Source organism: Lucilia sericata, unplaced genomic scaffold (assembly GCF_015586225.1).
Source record: "Lucilia sericata isolate MDLA Ls3-8-SP2 unplaced genomic scaffold, ASM1558622v1 Contig000222F_arrow, whole genome shotgun sequence".
Classification (NCBI taxonomy): domain Eukaryota; kingdom Metazoa; phylum Arthropoda; class Insecta; order Diptera; family Calliphoridae; genus Lucilia; species Lucilia sericata.
In genome coordinates, this window is record NW_023994249.1 from 265,231 (window position 1) to 283,669 (window position 18,439).

The 18,439-nt window shown below is 30.1% G+C and overlaps 1 protein-coding gene across 6 annotated transcripts in view; it reads left to right on the plus strand.

The window, feature by feature from the left end:
- Positions 1 to 18,439, plus strand: part of LOC119602316 (protein split ends) — a 149,495-nt gene that overhangs the window by 130,595 nt on the left and 461 nt on the right. For 3 of the 6 annotated variants that reach the window (XM_037953750.1, XM_037953748.1, XM_037953751.1), the window contains exons 8-10: positions 980 to 1,062; positions 5,599 to 6,945; positions 17,770 to 17,975. In XM_037953750.1, the coding sequence (XP_037809678.1) occupies positions 980 to 1,062; positions 5,599 to 6,945; positions 17,770 to 17,975 (1,636 nt within the window). Of the gene's footprint in view, positions 1 to 979; positions 1,063 to 5,598; positions 6,946 to 14,690; positions 15,423 to 17,769; positions 17,976 to 18,439 lie in introns of all 6 variants that reach the window. The other 3 variants (XM_037953753.1, XM_037953754.1, XM_037953752.1) reach the window with 3 other exon arrangements.

Here is an 18,439-nt window from a genome sequence, read left to right on the forward strand (position 1 = left end):
CTAGTCTGTAGTCTAATCTATAGTCTAGTCTATACTGTAGCCTATAGTCTAGGTTATAGTCTAGTCTCTAGTCTACTCTATAGTCTAATCTATAGTCTAGTCTATATTCTAGTCTATAGTCTAGTCTATAGTCTAGTCTATAGTCTAGTCTATAGTCTAGTCTATAGTCTAGTCTATAGTCTAGTCTATAGTCTAGACTATAGTCTAGTCTATAGTCTAGTCTATAGTCTAGTCTATAGTCTAGTCTATAGTCTAGTCTATAGTCTAGTCTATAGTCTAGTCTATAGTCTAGTCTATAGTCTAGTCTATAGTCTAGTCTATAGTCTAGTCTATAGTCTAGTCTATAGTCTAGTCTATAGTCTAGTCTATAGTCTAGTCTATAGTCTAGTCTATAGTCTAGTTTATAGTCTAGTCTATAGCCTAGTCTAGTCTATAATCTAGTCTATAGTCTAATCTATAGTCTCGTCTAGTCTAGTCTATAATCAAGTCTATAGTCTAGTCTATAAACTACACTATATAGTCTAGTCTACAGTCTCTTCTAGTCTAGTCTATAGTCTAGTCTAGTCTAGTCTATAGTCTAGTCTATAGTCTAGTCTATAGTCTAGTCTATAGTCTAGTCTAGTCTAGTCTATAGTCTAGTCTATAGTCTAGTCTATAGTCTAGTCCATAGTCTAGTCTATAGTCTAGTCTATAGTCTAGTCTATAGTCTAGTCTATAGTCTAGTCTATAGTCTAGTCTATAGTCTAGTCTATAGTCTAGTCTATAGTCTAGTCTATAGTCTAGTCTATAGTCTAGTCCATAGTCTAGTCCATAGTCTAGTCTATAGTCTAGTCTACAGTCAAGTCTATAGTCTAGTCTATAGTCTAATATATAATCTAGTCTATAGTCTAGTCTAATCTGTAGTCTATAGTCTAGTCTAGTTAAATCACTATTTTAGTATTTATTTTAAAACATTAAACTAAAACTTTAATAATTCCAGATGTCAAAGGGTTCCGGTTATAGTAGTTTTTCGCACAGTCAACATTCTCGTCAAAGCTCTGAAGGTGATTCGGGGCATGCAAGGTATGTCTTATCATTTCCCACTTTTTTCAAAAACATATCTTTTGCTCTTATTTTCCACTCTTTTTACTACTATGAACTTAGTTTTTTTTAGTTTTATTTCTCTTTTGTTTAGTAAAAATAATATAATAGATTATTTAGTTTTTTTTTTCTGTTATTTTAAATAAATTTATTTTGCTTATGATTAAACAAACAAATTTTTAATAAAATGAAAAGTGTTTAGGAAATTTTATATGATTTTTAAGAAATTCTATTATTCTAACATTTCTTTAATTAAAAAAAAAAGAAATCTATCACCCTCATACACTTTCAAAATATAACAAACTTTTAACAATTAATAAACACTAACAAGAAAAACTTACTTAACAACAACAACATTTTATTAATACTTGTATTAATACTTAAAACCTTGTAATTTTATACTGATTAACAACAGCATTACCAAATTTCCATCAATTTCTAATATTATATTTTCTTAAAATTTTTGTAAACAATTTCTTGTAATATTATTCTTAAACATTTTCTACGTTGATTTTAAACTAAAATTTACAATTAAGTATCGAAACATAGGTGTGTATTTTAAAAGCCTTTAAAAGTTGCTTTTAAAAGTTTTGTAATAAATTTTTTTTGGAATTTAGATTTGTAAAATATTTAAAATTGTAGTTGTTTGGAGTTTTTTTTTTCGAATAAATTTGAATTTTGTGTCAGTGTGAGCTATTGCTGAGTTGGTGTGTTACTATATTTTTTGTAAAAAGTAATAAATTTTTCGAAATTGTTTATTAAAATAATTGGCTTGTTAAATGTTATGTTTTTTCATAAATATTTTTTAAATTTAGTTTTATTTTGTAATTGATTTTGATTTTTGTTTTAATTTTTATTATGATTTTGTTTAACAAATAGTGTGTGGCAATAAAGTCTTTTTTAAAAAAAATATAATTCATGGCAAAGTTTAAGGTCGCCATCATAACTTTTTATATTAAAATGCGACCATTTATAATAAGACGCCTTAGTTTCTGTTTGTTCCTGATATTTTTTTTCTCTCGTTTCATATTTTTTTTTTGGCTTAAAGTCAAAAAAACCAACCAATCACTATTTGTTTTATATATTGCTGATATCTACAATTATATATCAAATGTATTTGTTCTTTATTTTTGTAATTTCTTTAATAAAAATTCTTTTTTTTTTTTCATATATAAATTTTTGAGGAAATAAAATTTAACTTAGCATTTATATAGCTTTCAAAGCAATAACTTATATGACATTTAAACAAAAGTTTAAATCATTTTTTTTTTTGTGGTGTCTTCCTCCCACCTTGGTTGTCAAATTTCAAACTAATCTTCTAAAAGACTATATTTTTAAAAAAATTTTCATAATAATGTTTAAAATTTATCTAGTTTGAGTACAAGTTTGTTAAATATCAATCTTTAAAGACAAGAAATTTTGTTCAAAAATGTATTCAATTTGAGGTTATGTGTAAAATTCCTTGAGTTTTTAAAGAATTTCTATTAAATTACAAATAAAATCCCTATTTTTAACCTAGAACTTAAAGAAATGTACATATATATGCTGTTAAAAATTTTTAATTTTGTAAGAATTTATATTAAAATTTCAAAATTCAGTTTGAGGTTATGTTGTAAATTTTCTTATTTTTCAAGAAATTTTCTTTTATTTAACTATAGAATAGACTATAGACTAGACTATAGACTAGACTATAGACTAGACTATAGACTAGACTATAGACTACACTATAGACTAGACTATATACTAGACTATAGACTAGACTATAGACTAAACTATAGACTAGACTATAGACTAAACTATAGACTAGACTATAGACTAGACTATAGACTAGACTATAGACTAGACTATAGACAAGACTATAGACTAGACTATAGACTAGACTATAGACTAGACTATAGACTAGACTATAGACTAGACTATAGACTAGATTATAGACTAGACTATAGACTAGACTATAGATTAGACTATAGACTAGACTATAAACTAGACTATAGACTAGACTATAGACTAGACTATAGACTAGACTATAGACTAGACTATAGACTAGACTATAGACTAGACTATAGACTAGACTATAGACTAGACTATAGGCTAGACTATAGACTAGACTATAGACTAGACTATAGACTAGACTATAGACTAGACTATAGACTAGACTATAGACTAGACTATAGACTAGACTATAGACTAGACTATAGACTAGACTATAGACTAGACTATAGACTAGACTATAGACTAGACTATAGACTAGACTATAGACTAGACTATAGGCTAGACTATAGACTAGACTATAGACTAGACTATAGACTAGACTATATACTAGACTATAGACTACATTAAACTATAGACTAGATTAAACTATAGACTATAGATTAGACTAAAGACTGGACTATAGACTAGACTATTGAATAGTCTATAAACTAGACTATATATTAGACTATAGACTAGACTACAACTCGACTATAGACTAGACTATATACTAGACTAAACTATAGACTAGAATAAACTATAGACTATATTATTAGACCACAGACTAGACTATTGAATAGACTATAAACTCGACTATAGACTAGACTATAGTCTACTATATAGTCTAGTATAGACTTAGTATAGACTAGACTATAGACTAGACTATAGACTAGACTATGGACTAGACTATAGACTAGACTATAGACTAGACCATAGACTAGACTATAGACTAGACTATAGACTAGACTATAGACTAGACTATAGACTAGACTGTAGACTAAACTATAGACTAGACTATAGACTAGACTATAGACTAGACTATAGACTAGACTATAGACTAGACTATAGACTAGACTATAGACTAGACTATAGACTAGACTATAGACTAGACTATAGACTAGACTATAGACTAGACTATAGACTAGACTATAGACTAGACTATAGACTAGACTATAGACTAGACTATAGACTAGACTATAGACTAGACTATAGACTAGACTATAGACTAGACTATAGACTAGACTATAGACTAGACTATAGACTAGACTATAGACTAGACTATAGACTAGACTATAGACTAGACTATAGACTAGACTATAGACTAGACTATAGACTAGACTATAGACTAGACTATAGACTAGACTATAGACTAGACTATAGACTAGACTATAGACTAGACTATAGACTAGACTATAGACTAGACTATATACTAGACTATAGACTAGACTATATACTAGACTATAGACTAGACTAGACTATTGACTAGACTATAGACTAGACTATAGACTAGACTATAGTCTAGTCTATAGACTAGACTATAGACTAGACTGTAGACTAGACTATAGACTAGACTATAGACTAGGCTATAGACTAGACTATAGACTAGACTATAGACTAGACTATAGACTAGACTATAGACTAGACTATAGACTAGACTATAGACTAGACTATAGACTAGACTATAGACTAGACTATAGACTGGACTATAGACTAGACTATAGACTAGACTATAGACTAGACTATAGACTAGACAATAGACTAGACTATATACTAGACTAGAATAAACTATAGACTATATATTAGACTACAGACTAGACTATAGACTAGACTATTGAGTAGACTATAAACTAGACTATAGACTTGACTACCGGCCTGACTTTGTCTAAAGTATTTATTTAGGGACGAATCTTGTAGAAATATCACAATTTTTAATCGTTGCTATTACAACAGGGGGTCCAAGAATCTTTAAAACTTATAATTTGTAGCTCAGAGTTGAAATTTGCTATTTTTACCCTACACCACTATAGTGGATAGGCAATTATGCGTTTGTGCTATTGTTTGTGATATACAGACTAACCTAAACAATAGAGACATATGAATTAAAGGTAAAACTCTTTAAACCAAAGAAAATTGCGTCATACGATATTGTATCGCTAGAATTCTTTAGAGATTTCGATCGTTAACGAGTGCGGAAATTTATTGTGACCCTTTTAAATAAACAAAACTTGTTGCAAATAATTGAACTTTTTAAAACTAATATTATTTAAAAATATTAAACAGCTAAAAACTTTAATCTAATATAAAATTTTATGATTGATCTTAGTGTTTCTTAACAAGTCAAAATTATGGGTTTTAGATATTTAGTTTTGTTAAACTCCTTTAATAATTGGTTGTGGTGATATTTTAAAAATTGTTTAAACTAGATTTTATAAATAGTTTTATTATTTTTATTTTATTTAAAGTTAAGTATTATTATGATTTAATTGTTATTATTATTATTTTTTAATTAATGCTAATTTAAAAATTTGTTTTCTTTTTTTTTACATTTTATGTTGTTTATACTTTAATTTGTGTTATTAAACAAAAATCAAAAAAAAAAAAAATATATCCTTTCAATATCAAAAAAATAACCCTCACTTATGGTAAATGGTAAAAAAATATACAAATTTTCAACAAACACCTTACCCTCTACATTACCAAATACATAACTTTTAAAATAAAAACAATTATAAATGAAAAAATAACACACAAAAAAACAAACAAAATTAGATTCAGCAAATCCGTTTCTCTTCTGAATAGACTTAATCAAAGAGCTATAAATGCTATGAAATTGCATATACCCGCTTTAATACATCACCATCCTCAAAATGATAAAGCTAATGCCTTGATACTGCATAATGCGGAGTCTTTAATGTTGACCACCACCACTACCACGACAAACACAACTTCAAATACTAATGTGATAAATATCGATGAGAATGAAGAGCTAATGTATCAAACACCCAATTCTTCGGTGAGAGAAGAACTTGGTGTGGATGATTTTCGTACTCCCCTAAATGAAATGCCATCACCTCCTCCTTTGTCTTCAAATTCTATGTATAATATGAAATTTTTAAATACACCCTCACCCACTTATCGCAGTGTTAATAGCACCAGTAGATCTTGTTCACGTGAATCCGATCTTTATGCCAGTGGTGAACGCGACAGTGAAAGTGAAACGGCTGATGATTCTGGTCTAGATGAAAATTTCCATACTCCCCGTGTGGCGAAAATTAAATCAATGGAAAATCTTTCCATATTAGAAATGGAATTTCATAAGGCTTCCCAAGCCTTAGATCGCAATTCCCCCCGACGTCTTAAGTGGTTGGCTGAACGTGAACGCATACAAATGCCTAAAATGAAATCTTTAAATAATCTTTGTTTCGATGATTATTCTGAAGAACAAATGAGAGCCGAATTTCAAATGATTCGTGAACAGAATTTAGAAGAGAAACATCGTTTTAATATGCAGCAAAGAAAAAATTCGACTTCCTCCTCTAATTCGGGTAAATTGTATATAAAAAACTCTAAAGTGGGTAATGCCAAGTTTATAGGTAACGATGATAGTCCTTTGGCTCAACACCACCACCACAATAACAATCAAATCACCAGTCATATGCATTATCCCATACAAAAAATGAGATCCATGGGCACCATACCCGATGTGGTAACCGAACGCATAGAACCCGATCCATTTCTAACACCCACCTCAGCTCGTAAACCTCAATTTCCTATGGTAACACAATCGGCCGAAAAGGCGGCTACACCTTCATATGCAGCCGCTAGATTATTAACCTATGATTGTATAGATGGTCCACAAAATTCCCATCATTCGCATAATTCTCTAAGTGAACTCTACTCACAAGATCGTTTGGGTAAATTGATCTTAGCCAATGAGGCCTCATTTATGTCAAGAACACCATTTGAGAGAGCCTATCGTCGTAGTCTTATGAAAAGTTCTACACCACTGCGTCAGTCATTGGGTCTTATACAACAGTATAGCAGCAACGAGGAAGCGACTAACATTACAACACATATAAGACCACATTCCAATAATGCTGCCTATGATATAATGAGGTTCGTAGAGTTGTTATTACTACATAGTAATTATTTAGCAAAAAAAAAAAATTGTTACATCATCAATCAACCAAAAACAAAAAGAACAAGCCTCTCAAGTTTTTAGTATTTAATGTCCTAGTTAATGCTTTTATTGCTCATTTAAATCTTCAAACAAAATCTTATCTATATAAAATCTAGAAACAAAGCACTTTATATATCTGTCTCTTTGTCTAACACCCCAGAAAAAAACACTACATTATTTTTTTACAGAACGTAAACAAATTATTTTACTCCTTAACGATCGTAGTGTCTCACGATCGAGTATTGAGTATTGTAATTTGTGTTCATAACTACACTTTTAGTTTAGTTTAACACTTTTTAAGTAGTTTGTTATTATCAATCTTACGACTTTTCACACTTTGTTTTCTAAATGTCTCATTATCACTCATTCTCTCGTTTTCTTGATCATTAAGATATTTTTTAAAAGATAGAGAGAGAGAGAGAGTGAGAGGAGCTAGAATCAGCACAAAAACTAACTATGCTAAAAATCAGCAGTTAAGTACTTTAGTTAGATTTATTAAACAATGAATACCGTTAATCTTTATTTAGTGATCAATTAGTTTAAAGAGCTTAAAGCTAAAAGTTTAAAAGTAGGTTTGCTAAAGGTCTAGATCTAAAATTTGCCATTTTAAAACCAATCTTATCTTAATTTGATAACGTATACGGCGTTTCGTTTCCTGATTGTATTGAAACTGATCATGTTATTAAGAAAGTGATCATTCACTTTAAAAGTGAATAATCACTTTAAAAAATGTTCCATTTATAAAAAGTCCAACACACATTAAATAGAGACTGTTCAATCTTTAGAAACTATCAGTAAGTACGATCGATTAATAAACTAAGGAAAGTGATCGTTCACTAAGAAAAGTGATCCTTCACTGTATTAAGATCACTTTGATCATTCAACATTGACGTAAATCTAGTATTAAACTATTAAACGTATTAATCAATGATTATGATCGATCTATATAAAATGATCCTTCACTTTAATAGTTAATCTCCTCATCCAATTTGAACGAATTTATCAGTGATTACGATCGATCAATATCTAAGGAAGGTGATCCTTCACTTTATTAAGATCACTTTGATCATTCACTATTGACGTAAATCTAGTATTAAACTATTAAACGTATTTATCAATGATTATGATCGATCTATATAAAATGATCCTTCACTTTAATAGTTAATCTCCTCATCCAATTTGAACGAATTTATCAGTGATTACGATTGATCAATATCTAAGGAAAGTAATCCTTCTACTAAGGAAAGTGATCCTTCACTGTATTAAGATCACTTTGATCATTCACTATTGACGTAAATGTAGTATTAGCTAGACTATTAACTAATTATTATAATTATTAAAGGAATTTATCAATAATTATGATCGATTTATATAAAATGATCCCTCACTTTAATAGTTAATCTCTTCTTCCAATTATGATCGATTTATATAAAATGATCCTCACTTTAATAGTTAATCTCTTTTTCCAATTATGATCGATTTATATAAAATGATCTTTCACTTTAATAGTTAATCTTCTCCTGCAATTAAGTTAATCTCTTCTTCCAATTTGGAAAATGTTCCAATTATACACGACTGTCACAGAATTCCATTCCGATCGAAAGTGGAATTATAACTTGTAAATAAATCCATGAAATTTTAAAAAAATAGTAACTTTAAACTATTGTCAATTCCATGTTGAAAATGTGAAGTGGTTTCAACCTGAAAAAGTTATCATTTTCCTTTTTTGAAGAAGAAAATTTGGAAAGATAATACCACTATCCATCGGAATGGTCTGATAGTAAGTCCAATGCATTAAATAGAAACTGTTTAATGTTTAAGAATTCTTTAAACGAGTTTATCAGTGATCGGTAATAGTACTTCCATTTAACTAAATGATCGGTCAAGAACTAAGAAAAGTGATCATTCATATTAAAGAACGGTTGTCCTCCATATTAAGAACGGTTGTGCGATTTAAGACTGACAGGATTGAGTGTTACTGAAGCTGCTTTTACTACGACTATTCAGACAGACTTACTAGGAACCAACTGACGAGTGAGAACTTAGATTCGGACGTAAACTCCTACTACCTCCCCGGTATGCAAGTACCATACATTACGAAACCGCAGAGGAGTTGCAAATGACATCTAAGTCACTGAATATAGAATATACCATTTGGGCTTCGGGGACATGTATGTCCCTGCATGAGGTACCTTAGAAAGAACGTTGAACGAAAAATATAGGTGAATAAAAAGCGCTCTCTTCGGTATATGAAGATCTATAACCTAAAGTACTTTTTTTAGACATGAAACGAAAGTTCAGCTAAAACCAAAAGTTAAATTCCCGATTTTCCCATGTACAATGCATAGCAAAGAAACGAAATTTGTTCATCTGATATACTAGAACTATAAATTTTGATCCGATTAACTGCCTCTGCAGGAGATCGTAGGAATGATTTCATGCAGTAGAGTCCTATGTCACTAAAAAGGGAGACCTAAGAATGAACTTTGAACGAAAAAGTCCAACTTTCCAATGTATTCTGCGTAGCAAAGAAACGGAACAAGTCCCTCTGTTATACAAGAAATATACGTTTTGATCTGATCAGCAGGATCGGACGAACGATCTAATTGACTTCGTTTTTGTATTCTGTTTGTTAGAAGAGAAAATGGAATTCATAAATTAAATGAATTTAAAAGTTAAATCTTAAGTTTACATCACTTATCGAAACTTTGTCTTTAAATAAAGCTTATAGATCAAGGGTCTAATTACGACATACCCCATTATATAAGTTTTCGTATCAAAAATCCTATACTATAACGAAATTACTCGATCAGGAGCCGAAATAACGTATAAGTGATCGGAAAAAGCTTTCGTATCGAATAGCTTCCATATCGAAAATAAGCTGAAACGCACTAGATTTATTTTTCGCTATCGAATGCCATGAAGTTTTCCCCTAAAGGGAAAACTTTCGATCAATTTTACTCGATCAGGAGCCGTAGTAACGTATAAGTGATCGAAAAAAGCTGTCGTATCGAATCGCTTCCATATCGAAATTAAGCTAAAATGGACTAGATTTATTGTGCGCTATCGAATGCAACGATCCCAAAGGGAAAACTTACGATCAATTTTAATCGATCAGGAGCCGTAATATATCGAATCGCTACCATATCGTATCGAATCGCTACCATATCGAAATTAAGCTAAAATGGACTAGATTTATTGTGCGCTATCGAAAGCCTTAATCCCTAAGGGAAAACTTAGATCAATTTTACTCGATCAGGAGTCGAAATAACGTATAAGTGTTCGAAAAAAAGCTGTTGTATCGAATCGCTACCATATCGAAATTAAGCTAAAACGCACTAGATTTATTGTACGCTATCGAATGCCATGATCCCAAAGAGAAAACTTAAGATCAATTTTAGGAATGCTGTATTTCGGTTCCTGATCAAGTAAAATTGTTGGTAATTTTTCTTTTTGAGGTTTGAAATTAAGGGATTCTTTTGATAAGCAAGGAAATTTGAGTCAAAAGATAGATTCTGGCGATAGAAAATGAAAACGATCGAAATTTCTAATAAATTCTTTTAAAATTCTATAGAGTTTTCGATCGTTTTCGAATGTTAGAATTTGCCCCCAGATATTTGAAATAGATTTATCGTAAGAAATGAAAACTAAAGTATTGATCAGAGAATTAAGGAAATCTTAGATTGTAAATAAAGATTTATGTAAACAGGAATAAAATTAAGACATACGATCTATAAGGGACATAATCCAAACGAGAAACTCTTTCTATATTAAAGATTTTTAGATGAATAAAACACTGTTTCAAACTATATAGATTTTGATAAGGGAAAGGAAAACTTAACTTGGGTTTAAAGGTCATCTCAAACCATTACAATTTTATGATTTTTTTCTTTATAATTTTTCTAACTTTATTTATTAATTTGAATTGATTGTTTGTTTAAAGTTTTGTTTTACATTTGTTAATTACTTAATACTAATTTATAATTAAGGCTTAAAACTCTAAAGGCTGAGTTCTTTATTATTTGTTAATTATTTTTAAAGGTTTTGGTTTGATTAATATTTCTCTTTATAAGGGGTTTTTAAGGAAACATAACAAAACTAACCTTGTAGCCTTTTATTAAATGTTTGTTTAATTTTTTTTTTCAATTATTGATTTGTTTGATTTTAAGAATTGAATTTATGAATTTTTTAAACGTAAAACAATTTTGTAAATTTCAATGAACAATTTCAATTGTGTTAAATAACAAAAATTGTAATTTGTACAGAAACGTACATATAAAAACCTTGACATACTATTATCCTTGTAAAGTCTATATGTCTGTCTTTCCGTCCTTCCGTCTGTCTGTCTTTTTAGTTTCTCTTTACTACACCTTTACAGGTAATAGCACTTGGTTGGAAAAAAGGAAAAAGGATAAAAAAAAGAAAAAATATATTGTGCAATTTGGTAGTAAAAAAAAGCAACAAACGGCATACAACATATCAAAACGTATTATAACAAAAAGTAACTTTTTAAAGTGCAATATCTTACAATCTTCTTGTTAAAAACAATGTCACTCTAACTGAATTTATTGGATGACAAAGATTTTTTTTGTTTTAAATATTTATATTTCTAGCTTTTGTTCAATTTAATCTAAATCACTTTGCCGTAATGGAAACTAATAATTCAATCAATTTTTGTTTTTTTATTCCTTTAACTTGTTAAAGTTTTATAATTATTTTTACAGCTTTGAGTAGAGAAGATTTTTCTACTCAAACTGCTGGTACGTCGTTTGTAATATGTTCTATTTCATTGATTTTCCTAGTATATTAGGTAATGTGTCATACAGCAACTTAGTTTTCTCTTTCTCTAGACTTTTAGTATTTTAGTGCAAATAACAAAATAAGATTTATATTTGAACTTTATGTAACAAGTTGGATATTGTTTTCTTTGTTTTTCTCTTTTTTTTTCACATGACCTTCTATATATTTCTTCTATGGAAACACACACATATATAAACGCACTTGAATTTCATATTACTAGTATAGTTTTTATTGTGATTTATGTCCTAACTGCACTTGATTTAAAATATAGCAAATTTGTCGTTGTCCTTTTGTTCAACGTCACAGCATATGAGGGTTTTTTGGTCTTATTATAGTGACCTAAATGAGATTATATCATCCATATGGGACAGTAGTTTATTACTTTGGGCTTTAAATCTGCAAGTTTTATTGTTTCTATAAATTAAAATGCAGAGTTTAACTTGAAACAATCGGATTATGGATCCTCTGTAGATAAAATTAGCTTAGAGAGTTTTATCTTCAAGAGAGAACTGCTTTGCTTAACTCAATATAATTTTAATTTTAAGAGAGCATTCTTTTCAAAAATGGTCCCTTTAGTCTAAATCTATCATGTAACTTCAATTAATAAACTTTTATTTTGAATCCTTTGAAATTGATGAAACGTTAGGCTTACGACATCATTAAAATGACTTTCATAATAAACTTTTATTAGGAATCCTTGGAAATTGAAACAATGTTAGGTCAAGATAGAAATTTTCTCAGCATTCGACATCCATAAACTCACTTCCACATAATAGACATTCGTTTTACTTCTGATCTGAAATCTAATTTCAATCTTTACTTCTGATCTGAAATCTAATTTCAATCTTTAATTCTTCACAGTGAAATCATCAGCAGATAATAGCGCGTTTTGCTTACCGGTCCAAAATCCACTTTTAATGTTGGTTACGGATTATTTAAGCTTAAACAGAAACAATATCTTTGTTATTTAATACCTCAAGATCTATCATTTTTAAACTTAGTCCAGCTTTTGGAAATCCTCAGTAATATTTCGTTCCTTCGTTTACGATCATTCTTTGGCATTTAATACCTCAAGGACTACTATCTCTTGAAAGTTCCTAGTAATCTCTCGATTCTTCATTCTTCTGTACTCAAGGACTATCATTATCTCTCGATCCTTCACTCTTCTTTACTCGAATTCGAAATGGCGATTCCTTGACAATCTCTGTATTCCATTCTGTTCTAGTTCTGTCCTAATTCTGTTCTAGTTCAGTTCTAGATCTGTTCTAGTTTTGTTCTAGTTCTGTTCTAATTGTTCTAGTTCTGTTCTAATTGTTCTACTTCAGTTCTAGTTCAGTTCTAGTTCTAGTTCAGTTCTAGTTCAGTTCTAGTTCAGTTCTAGTTCTAGTTCAGTTCTAGTTCAGTTCTAGTTCAGTTCTAGTTCAGTTCTAGTTCAGTTCTAGTTCAGTTCTAGTTCAGTTCTAGTTCTGTTCTAGTTCTGTTCTAGTTCTGTTCTAGTTCAGTTCTAGTTCAGTTCTAGTTCAGTTCAAGTTCTTTTCTAGTTCTGTTCTAGTTCTGTTCTAGTTCTGTTCTAGTTCTGTTCTAGTTCTGTTCTAGTTCTGGTTCTAGTTCTGTTCTAGTTCTGTTCTAGTTCTGTTCTAGTTCTAGTTCTGTTCTAGTTCTGTTCTAGTTCTGTTCTTGTTCTGTTCTAGTTCTGTTCTAGTTCTGTTCTAGTTCAATTCTAGTTCTGTTCTAGTTCTGTTATATTTCTATTCTAGTGCTGTTCTCGTTCTGTTTTAGTTCTGTTCTAGTCCTGTACTAGTTCTGTAACGTGATAGTCTTAGAGAAAACATTAGGCTTATCATAGTAAATTTGAATTGTAACGCCATAGTCTTAGTTGAAGCCCTGCATCTTAATTAGAACAGTATCTTTTCGCTACTGGATTATTTTATTTGGTCGGAGGCGGCGGCTTATTATAGAAAATACTGGTGGCGGCTAAATTGTCGGCTCAATTTAACTTTTTCTTCAATGCGATTCCAACCTTTATCAGCGGCCACGTTTAAGCCGTACATACGTTTTTGAAGCGAAAGAAGTTGGCGGCGGCACGGCTTGTAAAATGTTAACGGCGGTCAGCAGCCACCGATATAAGTCGTTTTGGTTAGAGGTTTTTAAAATTGTGATAATGTTATTCAGATACTACTCCGAATAATGTATAAATAATGACATTTATATGTGATCTTGTTTTATGACGAGATCAATATATTCTTTCTCGACTGCATAAATATTTTGTGGACATCTTTCATTCAAAGATATTTTCGGTGCAAATTAGATAAATTCTCATCTGATAGTATACGATTAAAAACTATTAATACCGTTATTTACTTCCATCTTTAGGAATTAAGGAATTAATTTATTGTCGTTTTAAAAATTTTAAAAAATAAATAGAAAACTAGTTTAATTATTATTCAATCACACTTTTCACAACAATAAATTACACATTTTCATTAAACAAATCATGCAAAATTTGTGTTAATTATAAACAATATTTAATGAAGAATTTAAATAATTAAAAAGCTTTTTTTTAATTTATTTTGTTTTGTGTTTCCTTATATTATTTCATTTAATTATAAGTTTTTTACAAAAATCTTTAGTTAATTTCTTTAAAAATATTTAAGTATTATAACAAAAAAGAAAAAAAAAAAAACACAATTTTGTGTAACTTTTAACATAATTTTGTTTGCATTAAATTTTCACCCCACTATTTTTTTATGGGAAAACAACCCTTTTTTTTCGCTTTACTTTATGCTTCATATAAATGGATTTAAATATATTAAAAATAAACGTTTAAAAAACCGTTAAACCCCCTAAAATACAACACCACAACTACACAACAATAATAAAGCAGTCGTAATTTTAGTGGTGTCCCCAGACGTTTATTGGACGGCAGTAATCGTCAAATATCGTCGATTGCTTTAAATGCTTCAACGGTCTCAGCCAGCAATAATATACTAATGAATTCATCCAATTCACCGTATGGCACATTGAGTAGCATTAAATCTACTCATTCCTCCTCATCGTCATCGAATGGTAGCCATAGCAGTAGTAGTGGTAGCAATAATGTTATAACATTTCAATGTACAACAACTTCAGTCGATACTGTGGATGGCCTGCCAGCGGCCTCCTCATCATGTTCATCATTTACAGCCGCAGCACAACAACAACAGCAACAGCAGCAAACACAACAGCAATCGTTAGTAGGCTCACCTGCCAGTGGTGGTGGGTGTTGTTTAGGCGTAGTTGCCGCCGCCACTGCTGCCTGTGCATCAGCTACAGGCACTATTACTTCTGGTAGTGCTAGTGGTGGCGGTATACTTGTCTTAAATAGCAATAGCGGTGGGAATAGCCCTCGTTTGGGTGATGCAGCTTTAAGTTCTTTAGCAGCCAGTCCCACAGATGCCTGTAGTATACGCTCAAATCCTTCCGCTGCCTCTTTAATGGCTAACAATGAATTGATGTCGGCTAGTGGAGGCGTTACTTCGGTCATTTGTGGTGGTATTGGTAGTACTGCTACGCTTTCACCGCTTTCTTCTTCTGCTGCTGCTCATCATCTTATGCGACGTCCCAGCATTACTATGTGCGTTTAAGTTTCCCATTATATGCATTAGATTTTTTGGCCAAATTTCCTTTTTTTTAGATTCAACTTTTATCCTCTTTTATTTCATTTCCAGAATTTCATTTTAAAAGTGTGTTCTGTAGTGGTTTGTTTTACTTTAAGCTTGAGATTGTTTTTATAATTTTATTTAATTTGCTTTGGTTTATCTTTGAATTCTTTAATTCTTTAGAAAGCATGTTGTTTTGGAATGATTCCTAATAGGTTTATTACGAGTTGCAATTTTAGAATATTTTGCACGAAATTTTTTTTATAAAATATACATATTTCATCAAATTTCATTTTCAAAAAATTTTACTCTCAATGTGAGCATTTTTATCTGTACAAAAGTTGTTTCAATTTGATCCGCTTTTTCTATAGAAAAGTTGTCTCAATTTGAGTCACTTTTTCTATAGAAAAGTTGTCTAATTTGAGCAACTTTTTCTATAGAAAAGTTGTCTCAGTGAGAGCAACTTTTTTTAGAGAAAATTAAAGAAAAGTTGTTTCAATGTGAGCAATATTTTCCGTACAAAAGTTGTTTCAATGTGAGCAACATTTTCCGTACAAAAGTTGTCTCAATTTGAGTCACTTTTTCTATAGAAAAGTTGTCTCAATTTGAGTCACTTTTTCTATAGAAAAGTTGTCTCAATTTGAGTCACTTTTTCTATAGAAAAGTTGTCTCAATTTGAGTCACTTTTTCTATAGAAAAGTTGTCTCAGTGAGAGCAACTTTTTTTTTAGAGAAAATTAAAGAAAAGTTGTTTCAATGTGAGCAACATTTTCCGTACAAAAGTTGTCTCAATTTGAGCCACTTTTTCTATTGAAAAGTTGTCACAATATGAGCTACTTTTCCTATAGAAAAGTTTTTTGCTATAGAAAAGTTGTCTCATTGTAAGCAACTTTTCCTATAGAAAAGTGGTCTCAATGTGAGCAACTTTTCCTATAGATAAGTTGTCTCAATATGAACAACTTTTCCTAAAGAAAAATTTCTCAATGTGAGCAACTTTTCCTATAGAAAAATTGTCTCAATGTGAGCAATTTTTCCCATAGAAAAGTTGTCTCAATGTAAGTAACTTTTTCTATAGAAAAGTTGTCTCAATATGAGCAACATTTCCTATTGCAACTTTTCCTATAGAAAAGTGGTCTCAATGTGAGCAACTTTTCCTATACTTTTCTTAGTTCGAGCAACTTTTCCCATAGAAAAGTTGTCTCAATGTGAGCAACTTTTTCTATAGATAAGTTGTCTCAATATGAGCAACTTTTCCTATAGAAAAATTGTCTCAATGTGAGCAACTTTTGCTATAGAAAATTTGTCTCAATGTAAGCAACTTTTCCTATAGAAAAGTTGTCTCATTGTAAGCAACATTTCCCAAACAATAATTGACTCAATGTGAGCAACTTTTCGTATAGAAAAGTGGTCTCAATATAAGCAACTTTTGCTATAGAAAAGTTGTCTCATTATAAACAACTTTTCCTATAGAAAAGATGTCTCATTTTAAACAACTTTTCCTATAAAAAAGTTGCCTCATTGTAAACAACTTTTCCTAGAGAAAAGTTGTCTCATTGTAAGCAACTTTTTCTAAAGAAAAGTTGTCTCAATTTCAGCCACTTTTCCTATAGAAAACTTATCTACAAATGAACGACTTTTTCTATAAAGTTTTCATAGATTTTTCAAAATTTATTTGTCTCTGAATAAGTTTTCTTTAAGAAATGTCTCTTTCGGAGCCTCTTTTTCTTATAGAAAAGTTGTCAGATCTGAAAGACATTCTGCTAAAAAATAATCACTAGAAAAATTTGTACATATTTTTGTTTAAATAAATGTTCTGTGTGTCCTTTTCAACAATTGTTTCATTTCATTCACCACAACTCACTAAAATACTAATCATACTAATATTTGTATTATATGTAGTTTGAAAAAAAAATGTCCTTTCAAAAATGTCCTCCTTATGCGAAACATTTCTAAGCACTGCAAAATTTTCTCATATCACCATTCAATTCAAACGCACTTCATTATTAAGAAATAAAAAAAGCTTTTTCTCCAAAACAAAACATTTAGTTTTGTTGTTTTTTATTATTTGTTAAAGTCCTTTTCTTTAATGTACTTTTATTTTTTATAAAAAAAAAAATTTGTTTACTAATTTTATATTTTTTTTTATTTGTTTACTTTTTTTCCGAACTTTACTTTTTTTTACTGAATGTAACTCTACACAACAAAACTTTTGGATTATTTTGTGTTAAAAAACAATAATGAATTGCTGTTAAAAAAACATTCTTTTATAAAAAAAAACAAATCAAACAAATTGGAACTACAATCTCTGCTAACTTTGTCTTAGGAATCCCAGTTCTGGCTCTTTAGTTATAAGTGAAACAGGTTCATTGGATCGCATGAAAAATACCGCCGAAAAACGTAAAAAAGGCCCTCTGGATGATGGTCCCAGGGTATCGGATCGTGTGGAGGAGACACGTGTTAATCCGAATTCTTTAATTGATGAGATTTTAAAGGATACTAAATTGGATCAATTAGAAGAAACGGCTGAAAGTGAGTATTGAGAAAAATATATATTTTTTTCTTTTTATTTCTAATTACTGCAGGTTTGGGAGTTATTTTGCTTTTTATTTCTAGTTACTGGGGGTTTTGGGAGTTTTTTTTTCTTTATTTATAATTACTGGGGGTTTGAGAGTTTTCTCTTTTTATTTATAATTACTGCAGGTTTGGGACTTTTTTCTTTTTATTTCTAATTACTGCAGGTTTGGGACTTTTTTTTTATTTCTAATTACTGCAGGTTTGGGAGTTTTTTCTTTTTATTTCTAGTTACTGCAGGTTTGGGAGTTTTTTCTTTTTATTTCTCGTTACTAGGGGTTTTTGGGAGTTTTTTCTTTTTATTTCTAGTTACTGCAGGTTTGGGAATTTTTTTCTTTTTATTTCTAATTACTGCAGATTTGGCAGTTTTTTATTTTTATTTTCGGGGGCTTTTGGGAGATTTTTCTTTTTATTTCTAATTA